This window comes from Centruroides sculpturatus, unplaced genomic scaffold (genome assembly GCF_000671375.1).
Source record: "Centruroides sculpturatus isolate CEXI.00-Female unplaced genomic scaffold, Cexi_2.0 scaffold306, whole genome shotgun sequence".
In the NCBI taxonomy this organism is placed as follows: domain Eukaryota; kingdom Metazoa; phylum Arthropoda; class Arachnida; order Scorpiones; family Buthidae; genus Centruroides; species Centruroides sculpturatus.
Window position 1 is genome coordinate 360,659 of NW_019384504.1, and position 23,524 is coordinate 384,182.

General features: G+C 25.9%; 1 protein-coding gene across 1 annotated transcript in view; it reads left to right on the forward strand.

Moving 5' to 3' along the window:
• The first annotated feature begins 966 nt into the window (after positions 1-966).
• Positions 967-23,524, forward strand: part of LOC111622164 (annexin A13-like) — a 48,714-nt gene continuing 26,156 nt past the window's right edge. The window contains exons 1-2 of the mRNA XM_023364500.1: positions 967-1,130; positions 1,279-1,533. Coding sequence (XP_023220268.1) covers positions 1,005-1,130; positions 1,279-1,533 — 381 coding nt within the window. The 5' untranslated portion in view covers positions 967-1,004. The remainder of the gene's footprint in view (positions 1,131-1,278; positions 1,534-23,524) is intronic.

Sequence of the window (23,524 nt, forward strand, 5' to 3'; positions counted from 1 at the left end):
AATTAAAAGTGACCATAGTGATTATAAATCTCTATTCTATGACCAAATTGATTATACACATGTTAGTATCAAAATGGTTAAACAACATATATTAAAAGCTAATATAAACAGCTAATGCACTAAAAGCAAATAGTAATGTATTTTTTCATGTGTTTCAATTTTGTAGTTGACATTGTTGTCCTATTTTCATTAGGGACTCAGATTATAACAGCCTTCTCCAATACAAGGGATGGAGGAGGCTGAAATTTGCACCATTATTTAGTGCATGCTTGATATAGTATGTGGCAAATGGTGTAAAGTGATTGTCCAATTAGTTATTGAAATAATTGGCTTGGAAAAGACTTTTGTTACCATTACCATAAACATATACTTGTGTATATCTATGAACAAAAATTTGTTTTTCTGTAAAACATTAATAAATAAAAATTGTCATTTCAATCATTTAATCTATATTCATAAATCAGAAATCCACTTGAAGAAATATGTTTTACATTAAATGATTGAAATGACATAAATTCATTTCAATCATTTAATGTGTTTAATTTGGGCTGTAATTTAAAAAAATCGTAGACCTATAAATTCCCACTGTTGTCTGCCTGTCTGTCCTTCCTTCCTTAATCTCAAGAACGATGTTAGATAGATGAGAGTTGAGACCAGATATGGAAAGCTTAGGTACAGGAGGCCTCGATTAACTATATATGAACTTCTGATGCAAACTAGAAGTCACATTATTTCAATTCAAAAATTTTCTCCTGGAAAGAGTTAATAGATGACTGACATGACTCTATTAGTAACAGGAAAAGTATCATATACAAGGGCAAGACACTACTAATTTGAGGTGGAGAGCTTATACTGTACTTTAAATTAATTAAATTTAGAAATATGATTAAAAATTACAGCCCAGCATTGTGATGATGTCACAATAAACAATTGCTTGTTTTTATTTATTTATGAATGAATGAAATTATATTAAATATTGTTTTTATTTCAGGTCTGTTTGAATAATGAATTATCCTTATCATAATTTCTATCCTCTTCCCAATTATCCACCTGGTTACCCAATAATGAATGAAGGACAAAATCCTAATGTACAAAATCAGTCTTCTTCACAACAAGAAATGTATCCACAGGTAAATATCAATTGAAAATGTTACCTTCAGACTAGTTATTAATAATAATTATATATTTTAATATTAAATTTTGATATATAGGAATAAACCAAAGTTTAAAACTAAAAAGAACAAGAATAATAAAATATAAATTTTCTACTCCTTCAAGGTCCCCACTTATCCTTATCCTCCAATTAATCCATATCCAATTGGTGGGGGACCAATCTGTCCTCCAATTCCACCAGGTGGTATTTATTTTCCACCTACAGAATTTGTTATAGAACCTGTAACTACTGCATCCCCTTATCCACTTTATCCAGGAATTCCCAATACTGTTCAGCAGCCATTACCAGGAGGAGGAATATTCCATCCAAACATTGCACCCATTGATCATACATATCCTCCAGCTGTGGATCCAGGATTTGTAAGTTTATTTATTTATTAACATTTAATAACATTTAACTAAATTTATAAGTGTATTAAACAACCCAAAGCCTGATAATATATAGATATATAACCAAACAATTGCCTTAAATACTTGGGCTATAAATCTGCTATTTTTAATAATTAATAATAAATAATTTGCTACAAGAGGTATGTAATTTAGATAATTTATTAAATAATTTAGAATCATATGGGTGTAAAGAACTTGCCTTGGGTGAGGCTTGGACCCACAATCTCTGCTTGCCAGTTGCACCACCTTGACCACAATCGTGCCTTTGCTTCCAGATGTATTTAAATTTATATATAACCTTATGTGGTTAATCACATCTACCTCTAGAAAATCACTTAGTATTAATTATTAGAAATAGCAGATTTATAGCCCAAGTATTTAAGGTGATCATTTGGCTATGTAGCTAAATTTAATAAGTAAAATGAATAATGTAAATTGAAAAAGATAAATTTAATACTTGTTTCAACTTCAAATTTGCAATCCTTCTTGAAATATTATTTGACAATCATTCAAAAATAAATTAGATAGTGACTTTGATATTAATTAGATATTTCATATATTTTATTTGGATATTTAGAATTAATTTGAATCAATTTTGTGTTTTGATAATTGTCTACAATAATGCTTAACATTTCAAATTTCAGAATTATGCTATATGAAAATGATGAATACTTGATTAAATTAAATTTAACCATAAACAATATGATTTTACATAAGTTAATAAAATTGATAACACTTTAAATGATTCCAAATGAGTGTAATTAACATTCATTTGGAATCATTGTCTGTATAAACATAATAAATAATAAACATGTATGTACTGTCTTTTTGGTGTTAATAAACATCAATTCTCATGCACACAAATACTTTCAACATTGCATTTTATACAATGTTGAAAGTACTTGTATGCATGAAATTTTATATAATCATATCTGTTATTTTTATCACAATTTAAGTAATTTTTGTAACCACCATATCATAAAAACTGTATTAAAAAAGCTAATAAAAATTACAAATGTAAATCTGTCTCTGTAATCCAAAAAAAAACACTTTGGTAGACTTTGGTTGAATAGTAACATCTACCAAAGTGTGTTTTTTTGGATTACAGAGACGGATTTACATTTGTAATATACCATACAGCAAGCCATTTATATACTAATAAAAATTTTTGATTTAATTTAATTCTTCGCAGCATAATTTTCATAAAATACAAAATACAGTGGTACCTTGTACTTTGAACATATCTAACTTCAAACACTTCAGAGTTTGAATGCAAAATTCAACAAAAATTTGCCTCAGAGCTTCAATGATGCTTCAAAGTTTGAAAGGTGCTTGTGGTAAAAGAAATATGCTGGAAGCTTAAACACAATGTGTCCAAGTTGTCTCTCACTCTTGCTTTTGTGTTATGCTTATGTGTTTTCAGTGCTTTTTTCATTTTATTTTTTGTGTGTTTGGTTATATAAACTATACTAGCTGTTACCCGCGACTTTGCCCGTGAGGATTTTGCAAGCAAACCCCATTTATATTCAGTATTTCAACAACCATAGTAATTGTTATATAACACCTATCGCTGAGAATGATGAGAATTGCCGAGAATCAAACGAACTATTTTCAATTTGATCAATTTTCTGGAATGTTTACAATCGTTCTATAATCGAACCAATATGCAATAACAAATTTGAATTTAAAACGGTTCAAACGTTTTTAAAATTGAAATAGATAAAAATATTTATAACAATGTCTGAAATGTTATTAAAGTAATACACCTAAGTATTCGATGAAGACTAAATCCTCTCCCTCTCCCCCAAGGGGGAATTTCGAAAAATCCCTTCTTAGTGTGCATACCCTACTAAAACGCAGTTAAAAACAAAAAATTGCATCTAAAATAGTACAGTAGAAGCCGTTCTTCCAGTTAAGCTTTAATGCTCTCCCCCTCCGCAGGGGAATTTCAAAAAATCCCTTCTTAGTGTGCGTTTTCATGATGTACCTTAACTGTGTACCAAATTTCACCTCTTTAGGTTCAGAGGTTTGCTCTGGGCGATGATGAATCAGTGAGTGAGTCATTCAGTCAGTCAGGACAAGCAATTTTATATACATAGATTATGTGTTATTGTCAATTTTTAATTTCTTTTTGCTATTTTTCTTTCTTGACAGCTTTTGAGCACCCTGTATGCATTGTATCCTTCAGTTCAAAATTTCCCAAAGAGAACTTTTAAACCACATTTGACATGTTCAAAGTATAGGAGCATCTTCCCTATACACAATACAATTTTTTACTGTTTGTACAGTGTTATCCTTTTTCAAAACTCATAATGCATAATACACCTGATATGCTGTTTATATGAAGGCATTACAACTTGATTTTATCCAACAAAATGTGATGTAAAAAGTTTAAAGTAAGCTTCTAAACAAAAGCTAAGATCTCACATTATATTATGTTAAATTTCACAACTGTTATAATTAAATCACACATCTATGTTAATATGATCAGTGTGCAACCCATAAATGCAGTTTTCATTTTATTATACAGTATTTACATATTTTATTTATGGTTTCATGTTTTAATTTTTTATTAAAGCATTTAATTGTATTGCTTTTACCTTAAATTATGTGTATTTGCTGTTTTAAGTTTATCGAAATGAGTATTGTTCGGGGTCTAGGAATGGATTAATTCACTTTCCATTATTTCGAATGAAAAAAATTTATTCAGACTTTGAATGACCTACTGGGTTGAATTAAATTTGAAGTATGATGTACCACTGTACTTTGTACTGTATTTGATTATGATGAATTCTAAATCTTGTATTATTATGAATAATGTAAATAACATCAATGTATAATATAATATTACAAATAACTGAGTTGTAATTTTTTAAGGTATTTTAACTTTATTAAATGTTTCATTTCAATATTATATGCATTTTCATATTAGAAATTTTATATACATAATATTGATGAAATAACTTAAATATCACAATATAAGGAAATTCAACATATTAGATACAATACTTCATTTGTAAGTTGAAAATAACATTTTTACTGAAAGGCAGTTTGAATTTATTAAAGAATTTATAGTCAGCTTGATGTGCTTGGGACATTATTATGTATTATTATGTACTTAATATATTAATATTTACAACAATTTACATATTGTACACATATTGTGCATTCATAATAAGATTACATATATATATATATATATATTGAAACTTTTATAGGTGTTCTATAATGTGTTTTAAATATTTTTTTAAATAGAGATTTATTATAATTTAACTAAAATATTCCTCTTAATCTTTTATTATTATTTAAAATTTATATCCAAGTATAATTGAAAATTATTGGACTTCCTAATGATCTTCTTAACCTTCTGTTTAATTAAGTACCAGGAAAGTTGAACAAGGGACCTTAGCAACTTTTTTTTTAAATTTGGAATACTAAAAATATTTCTATTAGAGTTTAAATTATATACAAGTTATTTTTTGCATAACAATCAGAAACTTAAAGTACCCAAATACAAAGTTTTAAATTAAAATTATTTATTTTTTATTTTATTTTTACAAAACCTAAAACTTTTAATGCTTTAAAATTTAAGAAAATTCTTAAAAAGACAATACAAAAAATGTGTTTTCTCACTTGTCCTTTCATGTGCACATAGGGAAAATAATTTGCCAATAATTTGCAAATATTATCTTTTAACAGAGGCCATCTCCAGAGGGATTTTTTAACATTTTGCATATAGAGGTGGACGAGTAATCTTAAATAAAAGGTGGACTCCTCTGTGGAACAGTTATTTTTCTCATGTGCATGTGAAAGAGGACAAATGAGAAGACATTTTTTTATTTCATATTAAAAGAATTATCATGTCCAATAAGTAGTTAAATATTCAAATTAAATTTTTACAAAATAATGAAAATATAATATTTAGAATTAATTTGTTGTATATTGCTATCGCATTTTATAAATTTCATTTTAAAACATTTTTCAACAATTGAAATAATTTTGTGTCAAATTAAAATAAAATATAAACTTATATATATTTTTTTCATTTAAATAGTTTTATTAAATTATACCAACCCTAAAACCATCTAATACAGTAAACATTTCTTACTCAAACATTTCCAATCATCTTAAACAATCTTCCTCAGGAAAAATTACATTCTAAAGCAGGGCCGGATCATCGCATAGACAAATGAGACAAATGTCTAGGGCCCGGTTTTTAGAAGGGCCTGGTTAAACTGTCTATTTTGAAAAGATTTGTAAATAAGATAGTTTACTTTTCTGTTCGATAACAGTATATAATAAACAAATAAACAAAAATATATATTTTTTATATGGTTATTGTGAATTCTAAAATCTAAAGAAAATGTATGTGGATTGCTAAAAAAGTTCCCGAACTTTTTGAATAGCGCACCTCCAGTTTGTTATTTTTTAATCCGCTTGAAGGAGTTGTGTCTGCAGAAACTCCCGAGTAACCTCCTTCAACCCATTTGTTGATATCTTGTTTTCGTAATTAGCTACGGCCGTTTATGTGAAGTGGTGTTTGTGGGATTCGGCGAAAATCAGCTCTTTGAAAGAACAGTGTTGTTCTGTGAAATTCTGTGTGAAACTCGGAAAATCCTTCACATAAACTTTCCACGGGTGGGTAAAACAGTTCCCGCCTATAACAGCTCGACAAGTTCGCTCAAATATTAAGTTGATGTTGACTGTTTTTTCGATGCAAAGAGGGTTGTGCATCACGAAAGAGGGTTGTGCACCTACAGGCCAGACAGTCAACACGGAGTACTACCTGGTATTATGAAACACCTAAGAGACAAAATCAGGCGAAAACGGCCCGAATTTTGGAGGAGCGGCGAGTGGTTTTTTCACCACGACAACGCGCAGGCTCATTTGTCCCTCAGAACACGAGATTTTGAACAAAAACAAGACGGCTGTGCTTCCCCACCCACCCTACTCACCTGACCTGGCCCAATGCGACTTTTTCCTGTTTTCCAACAAACTAAAAAACACGCTCATAGAAAAACGATTTACCACCATTCCAGAGATAGAAAAAAAACGACGAAGTAACTTATGAGCATTCCGGAAAAAAGCGTTCCAAGATGTTTCAAAAAGTGGAAACACCGTTGAAATAAGTGTATATGTTGCGGAGGAGACTACTTTGAAGGGGACCCTGACAAATAAATTGTATGTGAAGTATTTTTTTTTGTAATAAATAAAGTTCGGGAACTTTTTGAACAACCCTCGTATTCTTATGTTTCTTCTTATTGAAAGTAAAACTCCCAATAATTTAGAATATTCTTTATAGCGATAAGAATAATATTAACTATATGTATTCTTAAATCCTGTGAAATATTGTTAAATAATTTTGCTTTTATTTTTTTATAAAGCAGCTGCAGTGTCCGTATGAAATTTAATAAATAGTAACAAGATTTATTAATTGAAAGAGCCGGGAGGGGACCCAGAAGAAGAAAATGTCTAGGGCCCCAAAATGGGTTAATCCGGCCCTGTTCTAAAGGAATGAATGTCTAACTGAAAAACTCTTGAATGTTCTTTTAGAATGTAATTTTTCCTGAAGAAGATTGTTTAAGATGATTGAAAACATTTGAATAAAGAAGTTTTTACTGCATTAGATGGTTTTAGAGATGTCATTTGTACAAGTGCAGTTCCTCTAGGAGTATAATTTTATTAAAATTATACTCCTAGAGGAACTGCACTTGTAACTCCTAGAGGATAATTTTATTAAAATTATCCTCTAGTAGTAAAATTTTAGTATAATTAAAGTAGGAGGACTAAAATTATACTTCTATATAATTTGATTAAAATTATACTTAATGTTTTATGCAATAATGGTTATATACTTATTAAATGCAACATAATTTCTAATTTTTCCATTTTTTAAATTAATAATTTAAATAGAATTAATTTATAAAGGTTTAAATTTGAAAGAAATTTATGTTAATCATATCTCTATTAGAACAAGTTTTGCTGTATTTGTGAATCTATCATGACTAGTAGAGCCATAAAACAATATATATTTGATAATCATATCACTTAAAATTTTACAAATACTAGTAAAAATATATGAACAATTAAAAAATGGTTCAATATTTATATTTTTTTTATTTTATCATCAAAATGCAGAAACTAAACACTAAAACTAATACAGTAAATATTTCTTGAACCTGATCCAAATATTAAATGATAAATTATGTCAATATAATTATATCTAATCATAATCAAAACAAAAATTTTAATTCAAAATTTATTACATAAAATAAGATCTAAATATAGTTTCTAATTTTAATTCCTTTAATTCTATTTAATTCTCTAATTTAATTCTAATTAAAAGCATTTCAAAATTTTCATAGTAATAAAAATTTTGAAATGCTTTTAATTTGATCACATGTATAATTGAGCAATGAATGAAGGATATTATCAATAGACTGGACTGTGCATTTCATTTCAAACATCAAATGAAGTTTGAAAAGCAGACAAATTTTTATTGACTATAAATATATAGGGAATAGTTAGAGATTTCTTATCTGGGAGTCATCTTTGTTTCTCCTTTAACTTTTGCTAATCATTTCAAATTTATAAAAAAAACTTATGTCAAGAATAAAAGAAGTAATTAAAATTCACAGTTCAATCACATCCACTAATATTTATTTGCACAAATCTTTGCACAAAACATTGGTAGGTTCTTTCACACATCATGGAATTCAAATTCGGGACATTTCTGAATTTATCAATTTACCAAAATTACATATTCTGTATTATAAAAACCTATTTAGCTTAAATACAACATTTACTTTTTTATTGTATTAAATTTTTGCACATTAGATTGGAATTTAACACTTTTGTTATTTATAAAATTGATATTGTGTGGAATTGTTAAAGATGTATGGACTTATATATTGTTTTCATTTCATAATTTGTTAAACAAAATTTTAACTAATGTATTTTCTCTCATTCAGGGTTTCTAACCCTTAAGGAATTAATAAATTGAATTGAAATTGAGTAGACTTTGCATTTCATTTCAAACATCAAATGAAGTTCCTATATAATTGCTAACAAGAATATGTGAACAAACTACTAAAGCAATTAGATACCATTGCTGAAGACAAAACAAATATAAAAGTATTTTTCTAGACTAGATATTTGTAATGATTGCAAAAATAATAATCAGTTAATAAATGTAAGTGTTTGATTTTAATATCTTTTTGCTAAAAATTCTACAGTAAAGCAATACTTAAAAAACATAATTTAAAATTTTTTAAACAACTTAGTTTTATTTTTTAATTTGAGTGTAATTCTAATAGCATTTTAAATTATTTTTCACTTTTTAAATGCAACTAAAAAATATAAAATATATTTTATTTTACTGTTTTTTTTTATTAATTATAGTAGATCTTCAATATAACAGATCTCAATTTAATGGGCAAAAAATTTTTTCTAAAAAAAAAAAATTATAACTTTTCTATTGTTTTTAGATTAGAACATGGTAAAAGGTTAGGTCAAGGAGTCAATGAGTATGAATTACTCAGTGCACATTATAACAACTATCCTGCATATTTTAAGTTTGTTATTAATAAGATAAGTTTACTAAATATGGATATGTTTCTAATATGGCCATAAGCTTATTTTTTCCAGTTTTGACAACCCCATTCCTTATAACAATGTATGTATATTCATAAGAGAAGTTTCCATAATGAACACAATATAAATTAACCACATAATTACCAAGAGAGAAAACAGTTTTCTTTTTTTACAATTGTACTATAAAACTTCAATCATTGACAATTGTTGTAGATTATCAAAACCAGTTTTTTTGGATATTTTTTTTTTAATAGCAATCATGGGCCTCCACAGACAGGGCAAATGAATCACTTCTCCTTCCCTGGGATCAAGTAAAAATATTTCACAAATTATAATTGTAAAAGTGATTGAGATATGTAACCTTACGCCCTCAATTATGGGACACTTTGATGCAATACTGTATTCTACAATCTATTTGTGAAAAAATTCCAAAAAATTAAATAACTAAATAAAAATTTATTGATATAATTATTTATTTCCAAGCTTTTCCCCTTCCCCAGGAAAATTTTCTTTGGATGTCCATGATAATAGTTGTAAATTATATTGGTTTTTGGAAATTTTATTACACTTTTAAGTTATTTATGATTAAAACATCAAGTACATGGGTTCCTAATATAGTCATTAAGTGTCCATATTAAGACTATAAACATGTCATATATATTAACTCTATGTAAAAAACAATGCTCACAATTTTTCAATGAAATTACCTCTTTCCTTTCCATCTAATATCTAATGATGTGCTTATATAAACCACCATAAATTAAAGGAGATATCTACAAATGCAGTTTCTCCCCTCCTTAATTAACAAATGAAAATGAAAAATTTGTGCAAGTAACTTATCTTAATTTGTGAACTTATTTTTATTTCAGAAAATATATAAACTAAAATTAAAAAGTTAAAACAATTATCATTTATCTATTTCACAATAAGTTGAGTTTACTAAAATAATATAGATTTTTCTATACCACTATTCTATACTTTCTATACAGTAGGTTACTATATTAAGTATAGTGTTCTAATATGATCCTTGCAGGCATTTTTAAAATAATTTTTTAAAACCACTAGATAATGCTCTGTTCTTTCCAAGTTTTTATTACAAGCTCTGCTAGATACAGTATATACCTGTAAAATTTATAGCAATCTGCAAGATAAATAAGTTGATCAAAATAATGAAAATTCTAGTTGGAGAAATATTATCATACAGATTTGGAAATTTATTTTAATCCATCTTACAAAAAATTACCATTATTGATAATCTTCCAGGATCAAAATCAAAATTCCTGTGACTCAAAATCACAAAATATAAATTTATAATGGATATATTCTAATTTTTTACTTTAGTGAATTTTTAGTTTTTAATTAAATAATATTAATCTATATTTTTATGAACAAAGCACCATTCATAATAGATTTTCTATTGTTAAGTGAATATAATGCACAATATTTATGTATTTTCAAAACTTTTTTTGTTTTTTCAATTTGTTTAAATATTTATAATTTGATCTTGGTTTTTTATTTTAAATAAACACATTTATAAAATATTTAAAGTACTTAAAAGATAGAAATTATGCTTTCTTGATTGTCAAGAATATACAAAGAGGTAGATGAACTGTCTATGATTAAAACCAGTTTCTGATTTCAACCTATTTTCTCTTCTTTGTTCTATTGTTGATGATGTCATATTCTATGCCCTTGTGGAATTCTTTAATTAAATATTTGTCTCATGTGTAATGCTTTGGAGTCTACTTTTTTAACCTGAAAAACTATATATTTTGTATACTTATAATTAATTACACATAAAAATTATTTTACTTCTTAAGCTAAAATACTTTCTTAGTTATTTTTATTATTATAATAATTACACATTTTTGAATAGTAATTAAGATTAGTTAAAATGTATAAATTTGGAAATTAGTGTAGTTTTGTATAATAACGCAAAACACTAAAACTAATACAGTAAATATTTCTTGAACCTGATCCAAATATTAAATGATAAATTATGTCAATATAATTATATCTAATCATAATCAAAACAAAAATTTTAATTCAAAAATTATTACATAAAATAAGATCTAAATATAGTTTCTAATTTTAATTCCTTTAATTCTATTTAATTCTCTAATTTAATTCTAATTAAAAGCATTTCAAAATTTTCATAGTAATAAAAATTTTGAAATGCTTTTAATTTGATCACATGTATAATTGAGCAATGAATGAAGGATATTATCAATAGACTGGACTGTGCATTTCATTTCAAACATCAAATGAAGTTTGAAAAGCAGACAAATTTTTATTGACTATAAATATATAGGGAATAGTTAGAGATTTCTTATCTGGGAGTCATCTTTGTTTCTCCTTTAACTTTTGCTAATCATTTCAAATTTATAAAAAAAACTTATGTCAAGAATAAAAGAAGTAATTAAAATTCACAGTTCAATCACATCCACTAATATTTATTTGCACAAATCTTTGCACAAAACATTGGTAGGTTCTTTCACACATCATGGAATTCAAATTCGGGACATTTCTGAATTTATCAATTTACCAAAATTACATATTCTGTATTATAAAAACCTATTTAGCTTAAATACAACATTTACTTTTTTATTGTATTAAATTTTTGCACATTAGATTGGAATTTAACACTTTTGTTATTTATAAAATTGATATTGTGTGGAATTGTTAAAGATGTATGGACTTATATATTGTTTTCATTTCATAATTTGTTAAACAAAATTTTAACTAATGTATTTTCTCTCATTCAGGGTTTCTAACCCTTAAGGAATTAATAAATTGAATTGAAATTGAGTAGACTTTGCATTTCATTTCAAACATCAAATGAAGTTCCTATATAATTGCTAACAAGAATATGTGAACAAACTACTAAAGCAATTAGATACCATTGCTGAAGACAAAACAAATATAAAAGTATTTTTCTAGACTAGATATTTGTAATGATTGCAAAAATAATAATCAGTTAATAAATGTAAGTGTTTGATTTTAATATCTTTTTGCTAAAAATTCTACAGTAAAGCAATACTTAAAAAACATAATTTAAAATTTTTTAAACAACTTAGTTTTATTTTTTAATTTGAGTGTAATTCTAATAGCATTTTAAATTATTTTTCACTTTTTAAATACAACTAAAAAATATAAAATATATTTTATTTTACTGTTTTTTTTTATTAATTATAGTAGATCTTCAATATAACAGATCTCAATTTAATGGGCAAAAAATTTTTTCTAAAAAAAAAAAATTATAACTTTTCTATTGTTTTTAGATTAGAACATGGTAAAAGGTTAGGTCAAGGAGTCAATGAGTATGAATTACTCAGTGCACATTATAACAACTATCCTGCATATTTTAAGTTTGTTATTAATAAGATAAGTTTACTAAATATGGATATGTTTCTAATATGGCCATAAGCTTATTTTTTCCAGTTTTGACAACCCCATTCCTTATAACAATGTATGTATATTCATAAGAGAAGTTTCCATAATGAACACAATATAAATTAACCACATAATTACCAAGAGAGAAAACAGTTTTCTTTTTTTACAATTGTACTATAAAACTTCAATCATTGACAATTGTTGTAGATTATCAAAACCAGTTTTTTTGGATATTTTTTTTTTAATAGCAATCATGGGCCTCCACAGACAGGGCAAATGAATCACTTCTCCTTCCCTGGGATCAAGTAAAAATATTTCACAAATTATAATTGTAAAAGTGATTGAGATATGTAACCTTACGCCCTCAATTATGGGACACTTTGATGCAATACTGTATTCTACAATCTATTTGTGAAAAAATTCCAAAAAATTAAATAACTAAATAAAAATTTATTGATATAATTATTTATTTCCAAGCTTTTCCCCTTCCCCAGGAAAATTTTCTTTGGATGTCCATGATAATAGTTGTAAATTATATTGGTTTTTGGAAATTTTATTACACTTTTAAGTTATTTATGATTAAAACATCAAGTACATGGGTTCCTAATATAGTCATTAAGTGTCCATATTAAGACTATAAACATGTCATATATATTAACTCTATGTAAAAAACAATGCTCACAATTTTTCAATGAAATTACCTCTTTCCTTTCCATCTAATATCTAATGATGTGCTTATATAAACCACCATAAATTAAAGGAGATATCTACAAATGCAGTTTCTCCCCTCCTTAATTAACAAATGAAAATGAAAAATTTGTGCAAGTAACTTATCTTAATTTGTGAACTTATTTTTATTTCAGAAAATATATAAACTAAAATTAAAAAGTTAAAACAATTATCATTTATCTATTTCACAATAAGTTGAGTTTACTAAAATAATATAGATTTTTCTATACCACTATTCTATACTTTCTATACAGTAGGTTACTATATTAAGTATAGTGTTCTAATATGATCCTTGCAGGCATTTTTAAAATAATTTTTTAAAACCACTAGATAATGCTCTGTTCTTTCCAAGTTTTTATTACAAGCTCTGCTAGATACAGTATATACCTGTAAAATTTATAGCAATCTGCAAGATAAATAAGTTGATCAAAATAATGAAAATTCTAGTTGGAGAAATATTATCATACAGATTTGGAAATTTATTTTAATCCATCTTACAAAAAATTACCATTATTGATAATCTTCCAGGATCAAAATCAAAATTCCTGTGACTCAAAATCACAAAATATAAATTTATAATGGATATATTCTAATTTTTTACTTTAGTGAATTTTTAGTTTTTAATTAAATAATATTAATCTATATTTTTATGAACAAAGCACCATTCATAATAGATTTTCTATTGTTAAGTGAATATAATGCACAATATTTATGTATTTTCAAAACTTTTTTTGTTTTTTCAATTTGTTTAAATATTTATAATTTGATCTTGGTTTTTTATTTTAAATAAACACATTTATAAAATATTTAAAGTACTTAAAAGATAGAAATTATGCTTTCTTGATTGTCAAGAATATACAAAGAGGTAGATGAACTGTCTATGATTAAAACCAGTTTCTGATTTCAACCTATTTTCTCTTCTTTGTTCTATTGTTGATGATGTCATATTCTATGCCCTTGTGGAATTCTTTAATTAAATATTTGTCTCATGTGTAATGCTTTGGAGTCTACTTTTTTAACCTGAAAAACTATATATTTTGTATACTTATAATTAATTACACATAAAAATTATTTTACTTCTTAAGCTAAAATACTTTCTTAGTTATTTTTATTATTATAATAATTACACATTTTTGAATAGTAATTAAGATTAGTTAAAATGTATAAATTTGGAAATTAGTGTAGTTTTGTATAATAACGCAAGTAAAAAACTTTCAGATTTTAAAATATACTTAACAATATAAATTGAGATTTACATCAATTTTGGAATATTGTCAAAATCTTCCAAGTAAGACAAATATTGAAACAAGAAAAAAAAACAAAGAAAAAAACAAGAAATAAGGTTATGTCATATAAATTTATTTTTATGACTTATATCCTTATTTTAGTGCAGATTTAATATTTTTAAGATAATTAATAAAAACTGAAAGTTCTTAAATTAAAATGTTTGCAAATAATACTACTACTGAGAGAGAAAGATTGAATTGAATACTTTGTCAAGAATTGAGTTTATATTTAAAATATTTTTCAAAGGACCTCATTTCATAATTTTTCTTAACATTGCAAGAATGATTTGAACTAAGTTGTAGTAAAGGATAGAACACTTTGAATTGCATATAATGCTAGAATATTAGAATTTTTGACTTACTGGAAATTGAGTAAAAAACAACTAAAAATTGGTATTCTTTAACATTACGGCTACAAAGAATTTTTTTATTTTCAAAAATTTATTTGAACCCTATTCAAGTTAGATGATAAAATGAAAATTAATGACGAAATAAAGACATATTAGTAGATGTTTTTGAGATAGATGAAGATCTGTACTTGCAAGGGCAAAGTAAAAAAATGGAGTTTGAAAAGTTTTGGAGAGTTCTAGAGTATTTTTGGAATTATCTTTGTTTTGAGAATTTTTGTGAAGTGCCACAAACTACAGTTGTGATGTAGTTTCTTGGATTATAATACTCACACTACCAAGATTTTAATATGTTCAATAATTCTCTTATTGACATTTTTAATGTTGAGGCTCAAGAAATATCTGATGATAAAGATTCTTTAAATTAATTTTTGTAATTCACTATGTCTGAATAAAATTTATTTGTAATGAAAATCAAATCAATGAAAACCAATTGATGTTAATTCAGTTTCCCTCCTTTAACCTATTCTATTTTCAACATTGAATTTATTTCACCTTCTTGCAAGTGCATGTCCTCATCTATCTCAAAAATATCTATTAATTGTCTTTATTTCATTAACCAATTTTTCATTTATTATCTAGATTGGAAGGAGTTCAAATAAATTTTTGAAAATAAAAAAAAGCATCTCCATAGACATAATGTTAAAGAAAATCAATTTTTATTTATTTTTTAATACTCTATTTCTATCAAGTCAACTTTTAATATTCTAGTACTATATGAATCTCAGAGTGTTCTATCATTTATCATAATTCAGTTGAAATTGCTCTCACAATGTTATGAAAAATCCTTATGAGATGACATTTTTTTAAAAAGAATTTAATTTAAAAATTTTAATAAAAATATAAGTACATANTTACAAAACCTAAAACTTTTAATGCTTTAAAATTTAAGAAAATTCTTAAAAAGACAATACAAAAAATGTGTTTTCTCACTTGTCCTTTCATGTGCACATAGGGAAAATAATTTGCCAATAATTTGCAAATATTATCTTTTAACAGAGGCCATCTCCAGAGGGATTTTTTAACATTTTGCATATAGAGGTGGACGAGTAATCTTAAATAAAAGGTGGACTCCTCTGTGGAACAGTTATTTTTCTCATGTGCATGTGAAAGAGGACAAATGAGAAGACATTTTTTTATTTCATATTAAAAGAATTATCATGTCCAATAAGTAGTTAAATATTCAAATTAAATTTTTACAAAATAATGAAAATATAATATTTAGAATTAATTTGTTGTATATTGCTATCGCATTTTATAAATTTCATTTTAAAACATTTTTCAACAATTGAAATAATTTTGTGTCAAATTAAAATAAAATATAAACTTATATATATTTTTTTCATTTAAATAGTTTTATTAAATTATACCAACCCTAAAACCATCTAATACAGTAAACATTTCTTACTCAAACATTTCCAATCATCTTAAACAATCTTCCTCAGGAAAAATTACATTCTAAAGCAGGGCCGGATCATCGCATAGACAAATGAGACAAATGTCTAGGGCCCGGTTTTTAGAAGGGCCTGGTTAAACTGTCTATTTTGAAAAGATTTGTAAATAAGATAGTTTACTTTTCTGTTCGATAACAGTATATAATAAACAAATAAACAAAAATATATATTTTTTATATGGTTATTGTGAATTCTAAAATCTAAAGAAAATGTATGTGGATTGCTAAAAAAGTTCCCGAACTTTTTGAATAGCGCACCTCCAGTTTGTTATTTTTTAATCCGCTTGAAGGAGTTGTGTCTGCAGAAACTCCCGAGTAACCTCCTTCAACCCATTTGTTGATATCTTGTTTTCGTAATTAGCTACGGCCGTTTATGTGAAGTGGTGTTTGTGGGATTCGGCGAAAATCAGCTCTTTGAAAGAACAGTGTTGTTCTGTGAAATTCTGTGTGAAACTCGGAAAATCCTTCACGGAAACTTTCCACGGGTGGGTGAAACAGCCCCGCCCCAAAACAGCTCGACAAGTTCGCTCAAATATTAAGGTGATGTTGACTGTTTTTTCGATGCAAAGGGGGTTGTGCATCACGAATACCTACCTACAGGCCAGACAGTCAACACGGAGTACTACCTGGTGTTATGAAACGCCTAAGAGACAAAATCAGGCGAAAACGGCCCGAACTTTGGAGGAGCGGCGAGTGGTTTTTTCACCACGACAACGCGCCGGCTCATTTGTCCCTCAGAACACGAGTTTTTGGACAAAAACAAGACCGCTGTGCTTCCCCACCCACCCTACTCACCTGACCTGGTCTCATGCGACTTTTTCCTGTTCTCCAACAAACTAAAAAACGCGCTCAAAGGAAAAACATTTGCCACCATTCCAGAGATAGAAAAAAAACAACGGAGGAGCTTATGAGTATTACGGAAAAAGCGTTCCAGGACTGTTTCAAAAAGTGGAAGTGTATATGCTGCGGAGGAGACTACTTTGAAGGGGACCCAGACAAATAAATTGTATGTGAAGTATTTTTTTTTGTAATAAATAAAGTTCGGGAACTTTTTGAACAACCCTCGTATTCTTATGTTTCTTCTTATTGAAAGTAAAACTCCCAATAATTTAGAATATTCTTTATAGCGATAAGAATAATATTAACTATATGTATTCTTAAATCCTGTGAAATATTGTTAAATAATTTTGCTTTTATTTTTTTATAAAGCAGCTGCAGTGTCCGTATGAAATTTAATAAATAGTAACAAGATTTATTAATTGAAAGAGCCGGGAGGGGACCCAGAAGAAGAAAATGTCTAGGGCCCCAAAATGGGTTAATCCGGCCCTGTTCTAAAGGAATGAATGTCTAACTGAAAAACTCTTGAATGTTCTTTTAGAATGTAATTTTTCCTGAAGAAGATTGTTTAAGATGATTGAAAACATTTGAATAAAGAAGTTTTTACTGCATTAGATGGTTTTAGAGATGTCATTTGTACAAGTGCAGTTCCTCTAGGAGTATAATTTTATTAAAATTATACTCCTAGAGGAACTGTACTTGTAACTCCTAGAGGATAATTTTATTAAAATTATCCTCTAGTAGTAAAATTTTAGTATAATTAAAGTAGGAGGACTAAAATTATACTTCTATATAATTTGATTAAAATTATACTTAATGTTTTATGCAATAATGGTTATATACTTATTAAATGCAACATAATTTCTAATTTTTCCATTTTTTAAATTAATAATTTAAATAGAATTAATTTATAAAGGTTTAAATTTGAAAGAAATTTATGTTAATCATATCTCTATTAGAACAAGTTTTGCTGTATATGTGAATCTATCATGACTAGTAGAGCCATAAAACAATATATATTTGATAATCATATCACTTAAAATTTTACAAATACTAGTAAAAATATATGAACAATTAAAAAATGGTTCAATATTTATATTTTTTTTATTTTATCATCAAAATGCAGAAACTAAACACTAAAACTAATACAGTAAATATTTCTTGAACCTGATCCAAATATTAAATGATAAATTATGTCAATATAATTATATCTAATCATAATCAAAACAAAAATTTTAATTCAAAATTTATTACATAAAATAAGATCTAAATATAGTTTCTAATTTTAATTCCTTTAATTCTATTTAATTCTCTAATTTAATTCTAATTAAAAGCATTTCAAAATTTTCATAGTAATAAAAATTTTGAAATGCTTTTAATTTGATCACATGTATAATTGAGCAATGAATGAAGGATATTATCAATAGACTGGACTGTGCATTTCATTTCAAACATCAAATGAAGTTTGAAAAGCAGACAAATTTTTATTGACTATAAATATATAGGGAATAGTTAGAGATTTCTTATCTGGGAGTCATCTTTGTTTCTCCTTTAACTTTTGCTAATCATTTCAAATTTATAAAAAAAACTTATGTCAAGAATAAAAGAAGTAATTAAAATTCACAGTTCAATCACATCCACTAATATTTATTTGCACAAATCTTTGCACAAAACATTGGTAGGTTCTTTCACACATCATGGAATTCAAATTCGGGACATTTCTGAATTTATCAATTTACCAAAATTACATATTCTGTATTATAAAAACCTATTTAGCTTAAATACAACATTTACTTTTTTATTGTATTAAATTTTTGCACATTAGATTGGAATTTAACACTTTTGTTATTTATAAAATTGATATTGTGTGGAATTGTTAAAGATGTATGGACTTATATATTGTTTTCATTTCATAATTTGTTAAACAAAATTTTAACTAATGTATTTTCTCTCATTCAGGGTTTCTAACCCTTAAGGAATTAATAAATTGAATTGAAATTGAGTAGACTTTGCATTTCATTTCGAACATCAAATGAAGTTCCTATATAATTGCTAACAAGAATATGTGAACAAACTACTAAAGCAATTAGATACCATTGCTGAAGACAAAACAAATATAAAAGTATTTTTCTAGACTAGATATTTGTAATGATTGCAAAAATAATAATCAGTTAATAAATGTAAGTGTTTGATTTTAATATCTTTTTGCTAAAAATTCTACAGTAAAGCAATACTTAAAAAACATAATTTAAAATTTTTTAAACAACTTAGTTTTATTTTTTAATTTGAGTGTAATTCTAATAGCATTTTAAATTATTTTTCACTTTTTAAATACAACTAAAAAATATAAAATATATTTTATTTTACTGTTTTTTTTTATTAATTATAGTAGATCTTCAATATAACAGATCTCAATTTAATGGGCAAAAAATTTTTTCTAAAAAAAAAAAATTATAACTTTTCTATTGTTTTTAGATTAGAACATGGTAAAAGGTTAGGTCAAGGAGTCAATGAGTATGAATTACTCAGTGCACATTATAACAACTATCCTGCATATTTTAAGTTTGTTATTAATAAGATAAGTTTACTAAATATGGATATGTTTCTAATATGGCCATAAGCTTATTTTTTCCAGTTTTGACAACCCCATTCCTTATAACAATGTATGTATATTCATAAGAGAAGTTTCCATAATGAACACAATATAAATTAACCACATAATTACCAAGAGAGAAAACAGTTTTCTTTTTTTACAATTGTACTATAAAACTTCAATCATTGACAATTGTTGTAGATTATCAAAACCAGTTTTTTTGGATATTTTTTTTTTAATAGCAATCATGGGCCTCCACAGACAGGGCAAATGAATCACTTCTCCTTCCCTGGGATCAAGTAAAAATATTTCACAAATTATAATTGTAAAAGTGATTGAGATATGTAACCTTACGCCCTCAATTATGGGACACTTTGATGCAATACTGTATTCTACAATCTATTTGTGAAAAAATTCCAAAAAATTAAATAACTAAATAAAAATTTATTGATATAATTATTTATTTCCAAGCTTTTCCCCTTCCCCAGGAAAATTTTCTTTGGATGTCCATGATAATAGTTGTAAATTATATTGGTTTTTGGAAATTTTATTACACTTTTAAGTTATTTATGATTAAAACATCAAGTACATGGGTTCCTAATATAGTCATTAAGTGTCCATATTAAGACTATAAACATGTCATATATATTAACTCTATGTAAAAAACAATGCTCACAATTTTTCAATGAAATTACCTCTTTCCTTTCCATCTAATATCTAATGATGTGCTTATATAAACCACCATAAATTAAAGGAGATATCTACAAATGCAGTTTCTCCCCTCCTTAATTAACAAATGAAAATGAAAAATTTGTGCAAGTAACTTATCTTAATTTGTGAACTTATTTTTATTTCAGAAAATATATAAACTAAAATTAAAAAGTTAAAACAATTATCATTTATCTATTTCACAATAAGTTGAGTTTACTAAAATAATATAGATTTTTCTATACCACTATTCTATACTTTCTATACAGTAGGTTACTATATTAAGTATAGTGTTCTAATATGATCCTTGCAGGCATTTTTAAAATAATTTTTTAAAACCACTAGATAATGCTCTGTTCTTTCCAAGTTTTTATTACAAGCTCTGCTAGATACAGTATATACCTGTAAAATTTATAGCAATCTGCAAGATAAATAAGTTGATCAAAATAATGAAAATTCTAGTTGGAGAAATATTATCATACAGATTTGGAAATTTATTTTAATCCATCTTACAAAAAATTACCATTATTGATAATCTTCCAGGATCAAAATCAAAATTCCTGTGACTCAAAATCACAAAATATAAATTTATAATGGATATATTCTAATTTTTTACTTTAGTGAATTTTTAGTTTTTAATTAAATAATATTAATCTATATTTTTATGAACAAAGCACCATTCATAATAGATTTTCTATTGTTAAGTGAATATAATGCACAATATTTATGTATTTTCAAAACTTTTTTTGTTTTTTCAATTTGTTTAAATATTTATAATTTGATCTTGGTTTTTTATTTTAAATAAACACATTTATAAAATATTTAAAGTACTTAAAAGATAGAAATTATGCTTTCTTGATTGTCAAGAATATACAAAGAGGTAGATGAACTGTCTATGATTAAAACCAGTTTCTGATTTCAACCTATTTTCTCTTCTTTGTTCTATTGTTGATGATGTCATATTCTATGCCCTTGTGGAATTCTTTAATTAAATATTTGTCTCATGTGTAATGCTTTGGAGTCTACTTTTTTAACCTGAAAAACTATATATTTTGTATACTTATAATTAATTACACATAAAAATTATTTTACTTCTTAAGCTAAAATACTTTCTTAGTTATTTTTATTATTATAATAATTACACATTTTTGAATAGTAATTAAGATTAGTTAAAATGTATAAATTTGGAAATTAGTGTAGTTTTGTATAATAACGCAAGTAAAAAACTTTCAGATTTTAAAATATACTTAACAATATAAATTGAGATTTACATCAATTTTGGAATATTGTCAAAATCTTCCAAGTAAGACAAATATTGAAACAAGAAAAAAAAACAAAGAAAAAAACAAGAAATAAGGTTATGTCATATAAATTTATTTTTATGACTTATATCCTTATTTTAGTGCAGATTTAATATTTTTAAGATAATTAATAAAAACTGAAAGTTCTTAAATTAAAATGTTTGCAAATAATACTACTACTGAGAGAGAAAGATTGAATTGAATACTTTGTCAAGAATTGAGTTTATATTTAAAATATTTTTCAAAGGACCTCATTTCATAATTTTTCTTAACATTGCAAGAATGATTTGAACTAAGTTGTAGTAAAGGATAGAACACTTTGAATTGCATATAATGCTAGAATATTAGAATTTTTGACTTACTGGAAATTGAGTAAAAAACAACTAAAAATTGGTATTCTTTAACATTACGGCTACAAAGAATTTTTTTATTTTCAAAAATTTATTTGAACCCTATTCAAGTTAGATGATAAAATGAAAATTAATGACGAAATAAAGACATATTAGTAGATGTTTTTGAGATAGATGAAGATCTGTACTTGCAAGGGCAAAGTAAAAAAATGGAGTTTGAAAAGTTTTGGAGAGTTCTAGAGTATTTTTGGAATTATCTTTGTTTTGAGAATTTTTGTGAAGTGCCACAAACTACAGTTGTGATGTAGTTTCTTGGATTATAATACTCACACTACCAAGATTTTAATATGTTCAATAATTCTCTTATTGACATTTTTAATGTTGAGGCTCAAGAAATATCTGATGATAAAGATTCTTTAAATTAATTTTTGTAATTCACTATGTCTGAATAAAATTTATTTGTAATGAAAATCAAATCAATGAAAACCAATTGATGTTAATTCAGTTTCCCTCCTTTAACCTATTCTATTTTCAACATTGAATTTATTTCACCTTCTTGCAAGTGCATGTCCTCATCTATCTCAAAAATATCTATTAATTGTCTTTATTTCATTAACCAATTTTTCATTTATTATCTAGATTGGAAGGAGTTCAAATAAATTTTTGAAAATAAAAAAAAGCATCTCCATAGACATAATGTTAAAGAAAATCAATTTTTATTTATTTTTTAATACTCTATTTCTATCAAGTCAACTTTTAATATTCTAGTACTATATGAATCTCAGAGTGTTCTATCATTTATCATAATTCAGTTGAAANGCGGAAATAGAACTTCCTGCGGAAGACTATTATTATATAAAGATATTGATTTAAAGCTTAATCGATTTATTTAGGAATAAGTGTAAAACTCGGTTTATTTTTCTGTTGTGTATTTACAAAGTTACTCGATCAGCAATAAGTTACGGTTTTATCCTTTTAATAAAGTATCTGCTATGAAGTGTTAAATACGTTTTTATAAACAAAGAAACATGGTTGATTTTTTACAGGTCAAACACATCATCATAGCGACGAAAGATTTCACAGGAATAATAGCGGATAAGATTAGAACTGTACCTATTGTGAAAATATTAATTGGTACACCGTACCAATTCTAGTTTTTTTTATTAACAATAAAATGTTTTGAGACTAAACTAGATCATACAATTAATGAAACCACTCGGGAAGAATTTTATTTGGCCATAATACGTCGATAAACTCGCTGGGAAGCAGTTGAACTCGTATAAATTTTATTTATTTATTTATTTTTATACG